At 37.6% G+C, this 14,435-nt stretch overlaps 1 protein-coding gene across 1 annotated transcript in view; it reads right to left on the bottom strand.

Moving 5' to 3' along the window:
* Window positions 1-3,512: 3,512 nt before the first annotated feature.
* PDE3B (phosphodiesterase 3B) overlaps window positions 3,513-14,435 on the bottom strand; it is a 56,514-nt gene continuing 45,591 nt past the window's right edge. Inside the window, exons 10-16 of the mRNA XM_081166732.1 lie at window positions 13,660-13,771; window positions 11,687-11,800; window positions 9,848-10,047; window positions 8,568-8,771; window positions 7,645-7,806; window positions 5,354-5,600; window positions 3,513-4,694 (exon numbers count right to left, since the gene is read on the bottom strand). Of these exons, the coding sequence (XP_081022858.1) occupies window positions 4,468-4,694; window positions 5,354-5,600; window positions 7,645-7,806; window positions 8,568-8,771; window positions 9,848-10,047; window positions 11,687-11,800; window positions 13,660-13,771 (1,266 nt within the window). The 3' untranslated portion in view covers window positions 3,513-4,467. The remainder of the gene's footprint in view (window positions 4,695-5,353; window positions 5,601-7,644; window positions 7,807-8,567; window positions 8,772-9,847; window positions 10,048-11,686; window positions 11,801-13,659; window positions 13,772-14,435) is intronic.

Genomic DNA, 14,435 nt, shown 5'->3' with positions numbered 1-14,435 from the left:
TCCAGCACCAGTGTTCCAAGATGGGATCTTCTGTGAAGTTGCCCAGCCTTGCCGATTCTTTGTGAGTAAATGTGAAGGAGGAGTGTAGAGAATAGGCTACGGTAATTTCGGTTTTAGAGCTACAGGGTTCGGTTTTATTTTTGTATTCTGTTTGGACCTCTGCCAGCTTTTCTCCTATCTTTATTCTGAATAATTTGACTGTTTGCCAGCCTCAGGGTTTTAGAATCCCCATGTGCCGAAATGGTTGGCATTTGGGCTACTGGGAGTTTAGGATTGGAGCTGTGAGTAACCAGCGTACTCTTCTGAGGTCTGAGAAAGTGTGGCCTGCTGCTACTAAACCACAAAGGTGCAGGTTGAACGGAGGAGCGCTGGGCCACTTTTAATAAGTTATTGCGTTAATGTGCCTCAGCAGCAACTACAGGAGAGTAAGACCCACTGGTAGCAGTGCAGGTCTCTTGTGCTGCATATATCACCCTCTTCTCACTGCCAACACGCTCCTAGGGCTCAGGAGGAACCATGGTATGAAATAAAGTAATAAAATAATAAATAAAATAAAATTTTCCATCTGCGATGTTCAGAAGCTTTTCAGCACTAAGGAACATCCAGAGGTGTTACCCGCATTTTGACTACATGTATTGATTATATTAAAAGCCCTCCTTATAACAAATGTCCAGATATAAAATCTGCTTGAGTATGGTGTACATATTTGGTTATTATTCTAATTAATCTTTTAGCAAGTGAGGCAGCAATAATATTAGAAACCTGCTTCAGAAGAGAGATCAGTCAGCACAAAGTAGTCTTATATATCAAAGTAATGTTAGCATCATTCAGTGAATCGTAAAGTTAAAAAGGCCATCAGCATTTATTAAAGAAAGGTATCTGTGGGATGAAAAGTGACTAAAATCTGAAAGTGTCTTGCTAAATACTGTGACGTCACGATCTGAACCTGGTAGTTTATAACGTTTCTGTTTTTGAGAAATATGTTATTAGACATGTTTAAGGGTGTTTAATAATGGCCCATCTTCCTGAGTGGCACCTGATCCAGCGCTCAGAGTTGCTCTGATCTGATCCAAGGTGATCCAGAGCCAACCTGACCCAGATTCACACTTCAAACCTATTTGAGGCCTGCACAATCATGTGTCCTTCTCCTTCCCACCAACCGTTTAATCAGGGGTTTAAACCCTAATTAGAAGTGGTCAGTGGCAGGAAATGCTGGTCTCTTCCTCTTCCCTCGTTGCCAGACCACCACTGCCCTTGCGACAGTCCCAGATCACTCTGGGTGGACCCAATCCACCCTGGGGCTGCCGCAACCTGATCTGACCAACTCCCAGATTGAACCAAATGTGGTTTGATGTCCAAGACTCAGACAGATCCAGTTCACAGCTGTAATATCTAACATTCTAATTTATCAAAAGCTTTTTTAATTGTGCGGGACAAACCTATTCAATCTCAGAAGCAGGTCCCACTATGTTAACAGAAGAAAGGGCCAGTGGGAAGCATGCCAGGTTGGGTGGAGCTGCTTGAAAGGGAACCTATGTTTTCTGGATGCTTGAGACCACCCTGAGCATCTTCAAGGAAAGGCTGCTCCCAGTTTGGCTCTGAATGCCCAAGGCTCTTCCGGGGCTTTGACCATGCAGCTATCAATCCCCAATCTTCCATCCACCTTTGGAGCTGGGTGGTGGCAGGTATTGCCACACAACTGCCAGGGCATGTCTGCCCACCTCTGTAGCTCCAGAGGTGGCATGAAGGCTGGTTTTTTCACACACTAATGAAAGCCTCCAATTTCTTTTTCCAAGCACACACCCTTGATATTTTTTAACCCTTCTGATTCTTTCCTTTTTTGCTTTTTAAGAAAAGGATAAAAATCCTAATGATACTAACAGCCCTCTTGCCATACTCCTAGATAGCAAGTCCAAATGTCCTTTTTATTTATATCATACACTTTAAATAGGACTACAGAAAAAGTTTTTGATCATTAATCTGTTTTATTGGAGGAGTTTGCACTGTTTTAAAACCTGCCCTTTTCCAGCACAGTGCTCTAGGAATTCACTAAAGCTGGCTTTCATTCTGACTGAGCTCAGCTCTGAAAAACAGAAATGATTATAAATGCAGGTTGAGCTATATTAATTGTTATTAGAGGCTGAGCTGGCATTATATTTCAATAGTTTGGAAAGGCTGAGCAAAATCTATGTAGAGTGCAATTCAGTTATCACTTACACTTAAGTGTTCTGACAATTTTTGTCTTCCAATATAAAGACCTGCAAGTTTATGTTGGTGTTAAGGTATTATTACAACAAGGTTGGTCTTGCCCTTAGAGAAGGCAGAGAAACATATTCACACTTGGGGGCAGAATGCAATGGGTCTTGCTCTGATTTTGAAACTGATTAACAGAATTAAGGCAAGGATGTGCAGGGCCACTAATGTTAGAGAGTTTTGCTAGTGACTTTTAATAGATGCAGAACTTTAGTAAACATAATTATTGTTATTTATTAGATTAATATACGGCCCTTCATCATTAGATCTCAGGGTGGTTCACAGAATCTTGTTTGGATATGAAATTTAAGATTTCAAATAGGGCTATTGCCCAGCCAACAGTAAAGTTAGTTGATTGGCAGAGTAATGCAAGCCCCACCCTCTTGCCCTGGGCTGCACGGGGTGGGGCTGGATTAGACAGAGCAGCCCTTCCGGCCATTGCTCGCATAGTGCTGTCATCACTCCGATATGTGGATTCCACTTCCAACTGCTGAACAGGTGGGGTAGATGTGGTAGTGGCAGGCTTGCCACCAGCAGCAGCCAGCAAAAAGCCACAAAGATTGTTTTTTTTCCTGATGGAAGAGGCTGAGCTGCCCCAGAACTCAGGCCCAATCTGGGATTGGGCACTGTACCAACTCCAGGCTTTTAGTGACCTGTAATCTGCCCATCCACCCACTGGTGGTTGTTCCAATCCAGGCAGCAAGGATTGCGACCTAAACTAATTGAGTAATTGACTCTGCATAGATTTGCTTGTAAGCAAAACCAGTTATGTTGAGATAGATGTTATATGGTTTGTTTCTAGACACACAGCAGGCAAAGTAACATCTAATCTCGTATTGTGTACTCTGGCTGACAAAAGCTCTCCTGGTTCTCAGGTAGACTTCTCTCTGCTTCGCCTGCTCCTTTTTATGTGAAAGTGCCAAAGCTAGAACCATTTGTATAGAAAAGAATGTGCTTTATGGCTGAGCTACTGTCCTTCCCCATCATTTCAGAAGAGTGTTAATGTTTCTTCCAAAAAGAGTACAAGCTAAGTGAGCTTTAATCAGGCACACAGTTCAGGGACTTACTGCCCAATGCAATATGGGCTGTATGTAAAGTGAAACTAAAATGAGCAGACAACAGATAACCTGGGCATGTGACTGGACTTCAATTACTATTGTATTTTCATTATTTTTTTAATCTAATGTGTGGTTACTGCAAGCAGGAATATTTACCGTGTGCTTGTTATTTTGCAAAGTGAAGAACAACAATTGTTTATAGAAAACCATCTTTTAATTCTTCAAAGGTTTACATACAAAGAAAAAGTAGACTCTCTCTTTTTTAAATGAACACCTAGCATTAGCACAATATTGTAAATATAAAATCTGTTGTGTCATGTTTCTAAACATGAATCCTGAGTAAGAGTGGAACATATTTATAATATTATTGACTAAAAGAATACAGTCCCTTCATTATCAAAAGTGAGATAGCTTTTGTGTTCTATTACAGAACAATGAAAACAAGGCAACAGGTGTTTATTTAGCAAACTAGCCTGGATATTCACTGCAAACCTGAACATTTTCAAAATAAAATAAAATGGCAGGTTGTGCACCACAGTAAAAAGCATCAAATTGATGCACATGGGATTAAATTTTAACCACAAAATCCAGAATTAATCTATTCTGGTTGCAGTCATCTAATGGTTAAATCAATCCAAGAAAACTTAATTAATAAAAAAATTGCAAATCAAACAGGTGTAAACTGTAACATTCATACTGACATATAAGAAACAGTGATTTTTGAATCCACATTAAAAATAAAATACAAATTCCAAAACATGTATTGGTATTCAGCCCAATTACTGGTAGGTCCTATAAACAAAATACTTCTGGTGACTTTGTAAAATAAGGCAGCTAATTTTCCCCCCTCAAAAATGGTATAACTACTTTAATATTAAGAAGCTGTTTTCAGCAAGACAGCAAAACAAGGTATTTGAACACCAACTTGGGCATGAGATCTTTGCATCATGGAATGCAATAGTCAACCTTTGAATAAAGTTTTCAAATTCCATGTGGTAAAAGTGCATAGAAGTGGGATACTGTTAAGAGAAAATATGTCCTTTCACAGTATTCAAATCTCTCTTACAGTTATGTTCACTGTGTCAGTCTAAAGTCAGCATTATATGAAATAATACATTATTTCTGGAGCAGTACTGTACATCATTCTGAAGGCTTCTTAAAATGTTTTTTCTGCTCCTTGATGTCGTTCCTCTTCTTCATCTGCTTCTTCAATAACCTGAATTTCATCTGCTTGACATAAGGATGTATTCTCTGACTGTTTACTCTCTTCTGATTTATTTAGTTCTTCTTCTTCAACTACTTTCTTCCATACTTTATGATTTTCATTCAAATGGTGTATCAGCTGACAAAATATTCGCTGCCTGCTTTTTCTTCTCTGTAGTTCTGCAAAAGAGGGAAATGCCACTTTTCAAAAGAGAGCTAAACAAGTATGAAACACTTTCCTTATGCTTAGGAAAGTGGTGATACTGAACCAACCTGAATGGCTATGAATACACCTTTGTCAGGCATTCTAGCTGATTAAACAGGGAGCAGGATGTGCTTAAAGGTTAAAGGAGAATGGTCTGTGTGCTCAGAATGATGATGAAAGACGAGCTTTGTGAGATGGCAGGAAGAAAGGACCTGGGGGGGTAATGGAACCTTTTAATTGGAAATGGAAATATGAAGGAATTTGGTGCAATGTTTAATGAGCAGCACAGATCCAAGGGAATTCTGCTGGTGAAATGGGGCTTTCCCTCTCACCTGCAGCCTTACATGCACCCCCAAGATATGTTCCAGAGGGTCAGGGGACTCTGTCAAACAGATTGCTGGTGTTCAGGGAGGAAGAGAAGATGGGGAAAGTTCACTCAAGCAGCTTTGAACTTTACCCTTTATAGATACTTGTAATGGTGATATTTTACTATGATATCTGGATCACACAACAACAATTTATTTATATGCCTCCCATCAGCTACTCTGGGCAGCTTCCAACAAATGTAAAAAATTAACCAGATCCAAATCCATTTAAAATTCTGTATGTATTTTAAGTAAGTATTTAGACTTACTTGTGCTTAAATCTTCCATCTCATCCTCTTCACTGTCCAACTCTTCTTCATCATAATCTTCAGAGCTTTCCATATCATCATCTTTTTGATCAATCCACTGGCCTGGAAGCAAGCCAGCTGCATCGTAAGAGTTACAGAGAGGACCAACAATATGAGTAATAAAAGATTCTTGTAGTTTTGCAAGTTGAGGAGAACGTCTATCCATAAAAGGGCTAATGGGTAATCCCAGACTTGCCTCTTCATCTCCCTGTAAATTCATAAATACAAACACTTAGAAAAGATTGGGTATCAGTGCAAAGTTTGGTAACTGGAACACATAAAACAAAAACGAACAGCCAATATTTCAATAAGGAGTTGTGTTACATTTGTTCTAGTCTTATAGAGCATCACAAAGAACACATTATCAGCAGATATTTCCTTATGAAACTACACTGTAATCACACTTTCTAGGCAGCAGTCATGGAATATATAAAGCTGATTTGTGCCATGCGCAGCATGTAAATACAATATTTAAATAAGTATTGCTACAATCTACAGCTGCCATATGCTGATGGCCAGTAAACATTGGTCATGAAAACAGACTTTTGCATGATGATACAACTGGATACAGTTGCACTTTTCCTACTAAGCTATAGTTATGCCATAGTATAGTTAGAAGCTAAGCTATGAAAGCTAGGAGCTAAATGGCACCTTAAACCTCGGTTATGGGTCCAACAATGGAAAGTCTAGGCGTGCTGTTTTATAACAATACAAAGCTGAAAATGAATGAACAGCAGCTAAAATATTATGTTCATTTTCCACATGGTTTAGTCCTTCCCCTGCCCACCCCCCTAATAATCTTAAGAGGGTCTCCAGTTTTCAAAGAGTAGGTGGAAGTGTGGAGGCAGAAAAAGGTCCTCCTTTCCTTCCATTCTGCAGTTTTAATCTGAAATCTTAGGTGGAGTACTGCACCCAGAGCTCAGAAACTGCTCTCCCTAATGAAATTCCGTTGCAAAATGCACCTAAAACAATGGGAGTTTCAAACACTGCCGATAGCCCCTAGTTGGATGAGTAGTAAATCCAATTACTTAGTTCAAAAGGACACTTAAAACAGTTTTATACACACACTTATTAACTTAAATTAAGAAAATTATCTAGGAACCAACAGTTAATCTGGGATAAAGCTGTGATAGAAGTTTTCCAGAACTTTTATGAAAGATACACTGTGCAGATATTTTTGTATAATTAAACCATTTAAACAATGTCCTGAGTGATAACAACCACTGGGTGCCCCTTGTTTGTTGTTTGACAGGTGATCAGTTATGACCAAGTGGAAGAACATGGTATTCTCCAGGTGCTATACGGAGGCACTTGCAGCAATTATTAAAAAGATTACCAAGGAAAGTGAGAAGGGTTCACAGTCCATTTTCTCTCAACAAAGATAACTCATCAATTAACTTCAGGTGCTAGAAAATTCCCAACAGCCTGATGCAGCTGCTTGGAAAGGAGGAAAGCAGGAATGTATTTTGTCTTAAAACCACCAGCATCCCACCAAACATAGTGGCCTAGTCCACATATTAATGCTAAGTCAAGTTTTGTTTAGGCAAAGTGCAATTTGTTTGAATATCTGACTAGCCCAACCCAGCAGACTAACCACAGTTTGCTTTCTGGCAGCAAACTATGATGTGAAGCTAGGGGGTAGTATCCAACACTGCATACACAGTATTCCACTCATGCACTATGACTTCCCCTTCCTCTCCCCTCAAATTTCCTCCCCAACCCCCTGGATGACATTTTGAGGGTACAAGTGGGGCTGCAGGGAAGAGGAGCACAAGTGGAATCCTGTTGCAGTAGCAAAACAGCAGAGTTGGAAACAAAGCAATGCTGCTTATTGGCTTATGATCCAGGTCTTGTTTTCATTCTGGTTTGGCACTATGTCTGAACTCAACAGCCTAGCTGAACCATGATTTGACTGGCCACCAACTCAGATGCTCATCAAGTAACAGAAGCACAAGGCAAGAGCAGCTGGAAAACAAACAAGGGCTTTGGAGAAACAAGCTATGGCTTGCTTGCTCATCTGTGAGATTACTTGTGGTTTGTTGGAACACCATATGGTTAGAAAAGACCATGGTCTAGCCACTGTTTTTGACAAGTATTTAGTGACTCCTCTACCTGTCTGTGGAATTCACTGAAAGAGTATAGAATTATTAGCACATTTTCATATGCACATATCTATAGAGATAACCAAAACATATGAATAAAATTATTTAAACTGTACAAATCTTTCAAAAATTCTGATTTCCCAGGCCTACCTGCTCATAAAATTCATTGACAATGCCCTCTGTCCATTTCAAGTGCAGATCTCTAACTTTTGCTGGACCATTGATATCTGCAAGCTTGATGCATATCTGACACACTAATAAACGGTCACTCTCATTACTCCATTCTATACCATGACTGTTTACATCATTAGCCTGTTTGGAAGAAAAAACAGTTTTTAGTATTTTGGTTTACTAATGTCCACAGTCTATTTCTTTCAGACTTAGATTCAGTGGACTTGGCATTCATCATATAAGGAAGAGCATTATTTATTTTATACATTGTGCAGCACAATCAATACTATTCATGACTCCCAGTTCAATGGGTCTCTCCACTAAGTGTATGGAAAATAGCAGCTTTAGGCTGATGTTGTAGACACACTTGCCTGGGAGAATAATCTTCCCTCATGTACCTACCTGACTGCTTGATCTGCAGTTTTACAAGTGCCATATAATGTTTGTTCCATATCTATGAGGAGTTAATATTTCAGTACGGCATCCATGTTTTGGAATTTCTGGCCTACATATACTATTGTTATAGTACTGCATGCTTGCTAAAAAAAATTATTTCAGCAAATGCATGCAAATGTAAATTCTGTTAAGCTTATCTGCATATTGTTGATAATTATTATAATTCTGTACATCACTTAAAAAGATTTTTTTGACTCAGTGGTTAAAAAAAATTACTGCATTTTTCTGTGTATAAGACACCCCCATGTATAAGATTTGGGGGGACTCCAAATTAAGAAAACATCCCCCCAGCACTACCTGTGTATAAGACGAGCCCCAATTTTAAACCTTTTTTTTTATTAAAAAAAACCCTATACATGAAAAAACACGGTAACTAAATACGTAAAGCTAAGTTTTAATCATTATGGTATATAGCCTGCATGCAGGCATAAACTTGGGCTACAAACCTTGGCATTAAATTCAGCAAGAAAATCAAAATGTTTCTTAAGATCTGTAGCAAGAATTGCTTCAATCACTAAAAATCGCAATCGCTTGAATTGTACATGATCAAGATTAGGCAAAAAGTTATATTCTGGCAGAGATAAGAAGAGGCTCCATGCAGAGGCAGCATGATGATTTTCCAGAACTGATCTGTCGTTGTACAGCACAGCCTGCAAAATTAATACACATCCTTTAAAGATTGACATTTCACAAAAATGTATAGACCAAATAAAATTTCTGACTCCAGAGATAATACAGAGCAAAGATAATGTACAAGAAGGTCCATGTTTTACAATTAATCCGCTGGCAGGTTGTTGTACCTGAAAATATTGGGAAGAACTGTGGTTGTGACATTTCCTCCAAATGTTTTTAAAATATTTAAACAGTCAAACCAAATAACCAAAGGATGGCCCTATAAATCAATTATATTTAATCAAGTATTACAAAATCAAATCCTAGCCGGGTATTTCCAAAAGCTGATATGATGAGGTTTCCTGCCTCAAGCAACAGGAGGAACAATATTACACACTTGGTAGTGTCCTAGTGCCCATTGGGGAAAATCCCATTCCAGGCAATCAAAAGCTTTCTTGAGTAAAACTATATTTTAAGGTTTATCAGTTTTATTTATGTTATGTATTACATTTACATTGGTACTTCGGGTTACATACGCCTCAGGTTACATACGCTTCAAGTTACAGACTCCGCTAACCCAGAAATAGTGCTTCAGGTTAAGAACTTTGCTTCAGGATGAGAACAGAAATCGTGCTCCGGCGGCACGGAAGCAGCAGGAGGCCCCATTAGCTAAAGTGGTGCTTCAGTTTTAGAACAGTTTCAGGTTAAGTACAAACCTCCAGAACGAATGAAGTACTTAACCCGAGGTACCACTGTATAACTTTTCTTATGTTTGAATACAATTTTCATTTATGAAGCCTACTTGGCTATTCAGAATGGAATTTCCTATTACAATGTTTAACTTTTTTGCTATTACATCCAGCTATGTTTTAAAATCTTGATATAAAAGTGAAGTAAGACTATATACTTGGAACACTGATGAGGTATATGTGTATTACTATTAATCTTGTTTGTTCTGATGTGTTTGGGAATATATGATTTTGCATGATTTCCTTTAGCACAGTACCCATATATCAAACACATTTAAAAGTCAGCAAATATTAATGCATGTGTCTGCTAAATTTCAGGAATTGAACTGAATACCAGAAACTTTCCAGAAGACAAAACATCCTACCTGAGGAGCATTTGTAGCTACCAGAAAAGCATTTGTACGGCCAGGATGATCATAATCATGCATAGCTGCTGCAATATAAAGAGCCATTAATTCTAAGGCTGGAATATTTGAGGCTAAGCATCCATAATTTTCATCAACCATAGCACAACTCCTGGAGGTAATAAAGGCAACTCGGTCAGCTGAAATATCATCTTCTGTATCTGGGGAAAAAACAGACATGAACTTACATTTTAAGAATATTCAGCGATATCATCTTCATAAATATTTATGTTAAACCCATCAATGAACAGATTTCACTGTGTTGAGTTTAAATTTAAAAATATAATCTTTAAAAAGTAAAAAAACCAGAAAGTTGGTAATGACTATTCTTCAAGAGAAAGAAATCACGTGTTACGTATTTCTGGATTTTGAAGTGAAGTCTACCACTCAACAGTCAGAGAAATCATATTTAAAGAGGACAAATTGTAATGAATATTTATATATGTCAACAAAAATTGTATTGTACAGTTGTCATTTAAAATGTGTTAAAACGCCTAGTGAACAAAATCAGATGAGGATATAAGCAGGGTGTGGCAAATGCCTAATTCACGCATATCATTCACTATTAACTATCTTAACTTCAGGCGTACATTTCCAAAAATGAAATGGTATTTCTCGGAACAATTTTTTAAAAATGTTATTTCCAAAAATCATTTTCTCTGTTTATATATGTGTGTGCATGGGTAGCAGAAGAGAGAGTCAGGCTTCAGGAAGGTTTGAGCCTGCTTTTCCCCACACTGAATGCACTATCACTTCTATATTTAGCTGGTAAGGCACTTTTTTTGGTAGCAAGAGATATTTAAAAACAATATGGAAAAAGCAAACACACCCTCCTTGAAAGGAAAAGGAAAATAGAATCTGTTCCCCACCTTCCACCTCATGGTAGAAGCCCAGCAGAACTTTAGATTTGGTGGTTCCCCAACCCTGGTTTTCTTCTGCTTTATCAGTTTGGTTTGTGCTGTACTACATTAATGATATTAATAAATAAAATACTTCTCAATTCCACTGCACAAAAAGAATGACTGTTCACTTTCTGTTCAATGTTAGTGAAACCTGTACAAATTTCAAGCAGGTACAATGAAGATTCAAGCTGTATTTCTTGCATCTGAATGATCCCGTGTAATTGCGATGCATCAGAAATACATACTTCCTTCTAAGACACACATGCGATTCAAGTCCCCCCCCCCAAGATATTATGATGCTTTTATTATATAAAGAACACATAATTTTAAAAAAATATTGCCTTACTATCACTATCTCTTATCTCTATTGTGTAAAACTAAGGCTAAACAATTTCCTTTAAGTCATACTGGGTTAAACTTAACATTTTAAGATGAGTATATATTAATTAAAGTAAGACCTTGAATGTTCAGGACTATTTCTTTTTACATTGGAATAATTAGGAAAAGCTCTAATTAAGTTAAATAGTTTAGCCTTAGGTATTTTTAGTCTGAGATGTTTCATTTCTTAATTAAATAAAGAAATATTAGCCTAATGTATTTTAGTTGCTAGAAACATGCTGACCACTGCAGGAAGATATAGGTCTCATTCTGGATAAGAGATCTAAGTGAAACGGTTTCCTTGGCTAGGAAGCAAAGCATGTCAGCAATTATTCAATCAATTATCCTAAAACCAGACACACAGTGCTTGTAAATGACATAGACTGTTAGTTCTATCTTTCAACCATGAAATATACAAGTAATAAGAGAAAAAAATAGGAGACATTTCCTCCACTTCAAATATATTCATTTTATATTATGGGGGGGGGGTCTCTGTGGAAGACCAAACAAAGTCACATACCAATGTCTGCTCCAGTTATAGAATCACTATATAGTTGCTGAAATCCAGGAATTGGTCTTGTTGTAAGATACCAAACAGCGTGAAGAACATCTGTTGCATGTATTCGATTGTGATCTAAAATAATATTTTTTTAATTAAATCCAAATGTTATCATAATATAAACTAAACATACCATCTGTAACCTGCTAGCAGTGAAGCACTTGGAACACAGGATGGAACAGGAAAAAAATGCCTTAGGAATTTAGAGTTAACAGCTTCTGTAGATTAAAGGCGATCGCCTGTGCAAATCTGAGCCCCATATAATAACTGTGCTAGGGATTTAGCTTTAAACATTTTAAGTGTTGATGGTATGCGATTGCCACCTTTCGTATGGAAAAAGCGTGTCAGAATCTTGGCACTCTGAGATGCTTTTTCCTTTGCATATTTCTGATGTGCTCCCCATGACCCTGTTGACTGAAAAATAAGGCCAAGGTATTTAAAGACTTTTAACTTGTTCGATCAACTGATTATCCATATAGCATCTATGGGCCCTATAGTTTCTTGAAAGCACTATGACTTTAGCTTTCTTGTAATTCACATCCAGCTGTTCTCTGAAAGTTCATACACTTCCTTACTGGTGGGGTAAAAAATCTGGCCCTTTGACAGCATTGCCTGCACACAGGATTTCTTCCTTTTACATAGGGCTTTCAGACATCCTCCCCACCCCCCACCCCATTTGAAGCAACTGGGACTTCAAATCACCAGATGATTGACAGATTGATGGCCCCATGCACCCTCCCCCAGGGGAGATAAGGATCTGGCCTACTGGCCAGAAAGGTCCCCTACCCGCTAATGACAGTACAGAGGGGAGGGGAGTGACAGATGTGTCAACGTTCTAAAGGTACTCAAACCCCACAATTATGTACCAAAAAAAGCTCAGCATGGGGTGTATAAGCTATTTGAGCTATTTCTCAAAGTATCTTCCACACAAGTTTTTCAAGAATATTTCAACAATGTTGCAGACAAGCATAATGGCATGGTAGAGTAAAGGAAGGGTTAAAGAAGAAGGTAGGAGTTGTTTCAAAATTAAAGTTTGTCTGCAATAAGAGAAATAGATATGTGAATGCTTTAGGTGGCTGTTGATAATTCTGTCAGAAATCCCCTAGCATTCTACCACCAAGAAAACTAAAATTCCTAAAATTCCTTGAATGGGAGGACAGTGTTTGAAACTCCCTTTGTTCTAGGCACATTTGCGACAGGGAATTTCATTAGGGTGAGCAGTTTTTGAGCTCTGGGCACAGTACTGTGCCTAAGATTTCCGATTCAAACTGCAGAGTGGAAGGAAAGGAGGACCTTTTTCTGCCTCCCCACTTCCTGCTACTCTCTGAAGACTATAGAAGAGACCCTCTTAAGAATATTAAGGGCGTGGGCAGGGGAAAGTCTAGACCATGTGAAAAATGAACATAATATTTTAGCTGCAGTTTATTCATTTTCAGCTTTGTATTCTTGTTATAAAAAAGCGTGCCTAAACATTCCATTGCTGCGTCCATAAGGTGCCATTTAGCTCCTAGCTTTATCTTAGTTTCTAACACTGTGGGAGGGGGGAACTTATTTAGATGGGTTTGAATACTGCTGGTGTATGTGAGAAAGAATAAAGAATAAAAATTAAAAGACAGTCCAAGTTATTTAAAAGTTTCAGCATTAAACTTTCTACAAGACTGATTATTATCTCCTTGTATTTACGAAGCTAGCAAATGATTTACATGCATACAGTTCATTTTATCCATTTTTGTTATCACATTATTAGCAATTTAAATCTATTTATTGTTATTCTTCCATAACATATGAAAAACATTAATAAAAGAAACCCAGCCATCATTATCATAGCATTACATTGCAGCATCAGATATTTGAAAATAGGACTAACATGATAAACTACGCAGTGTGGCTTAAAGAAAAAAATAATAATCCTAATGTTGTAAGGTATTACTTACAGGGAATGTCTCGATAACCATTTTCTAGTGCCTGAAAGTAGTTCATGAATTGCCGAGTTGGAATTTTGAAAATTTCAAATAAACCAGTGTCTTGAAACAATGTGAATGCAACCTGAACACAGAATATAATTATTTTTATTGTAAGGAAAGTTAATGTACAATTATTTATGCTTCCTTTTTTTAGGTTTTACATTTTGTCTTTTAAAACAAAACTAGACTTTTTTTTAATTAGTAATTAAAAATTAGGATCAAATATATTGAATACTAAGAATGTTAGGATGGCTTATATAAATAAACAACGAAGTGGATAAAGCTGTTAGGTCTGCATCCAAAAAGCAGAAGCACTAGCAGAACAGGCTTTCTCACTCACTCTGTCCTCCAAAAACTGCTCCTGAGAGTGAAGAGCCTCTCTAGAATATGGGATGTGGTATAGGGAAAAGATCAGTGGTTCACCTTACACAAGCAGATCAAGCTATGGATATCTTAAGTTAAAACCTAATGCAATTTTACTACTAACCAATTATTGAGGTTTCCTAACCAAAGAGGTTTAGTTATTAATTAGTAAAAACCATCTAATTCCTGCTCTCTAAAAGAATTCTGTGTATAATTCACAAGAATGTGTGCTATTTATTAGGCTTACATGCAACTATTTATATTTTAAACATTGCGTTGAATCTCCTCTGGCAACTCCAACTCCATTTTCTAAGTTCCTGACTACAGTATGGCACAACATCTACATGAACATTAATAAAGTTCACTGCTAACCAGAACTGTGA

The sequence above is a fragment of the Podarcis bocagei genome, assembly GCF_964188305.1.
Source record: "Podarcis bocagei genome assembly, chromosome: 1".
Lineage (NCBI taxonomy): Eukaryota > Metazoa > Chordata > Lepidosauria > Squamata > Lacertidae > Podarcis > Podarcis bocagei.
Note: the sequence above shows the minus strand (reverse complement) of the source record. Positions and strands in the feature narration are given on the sequence as shown.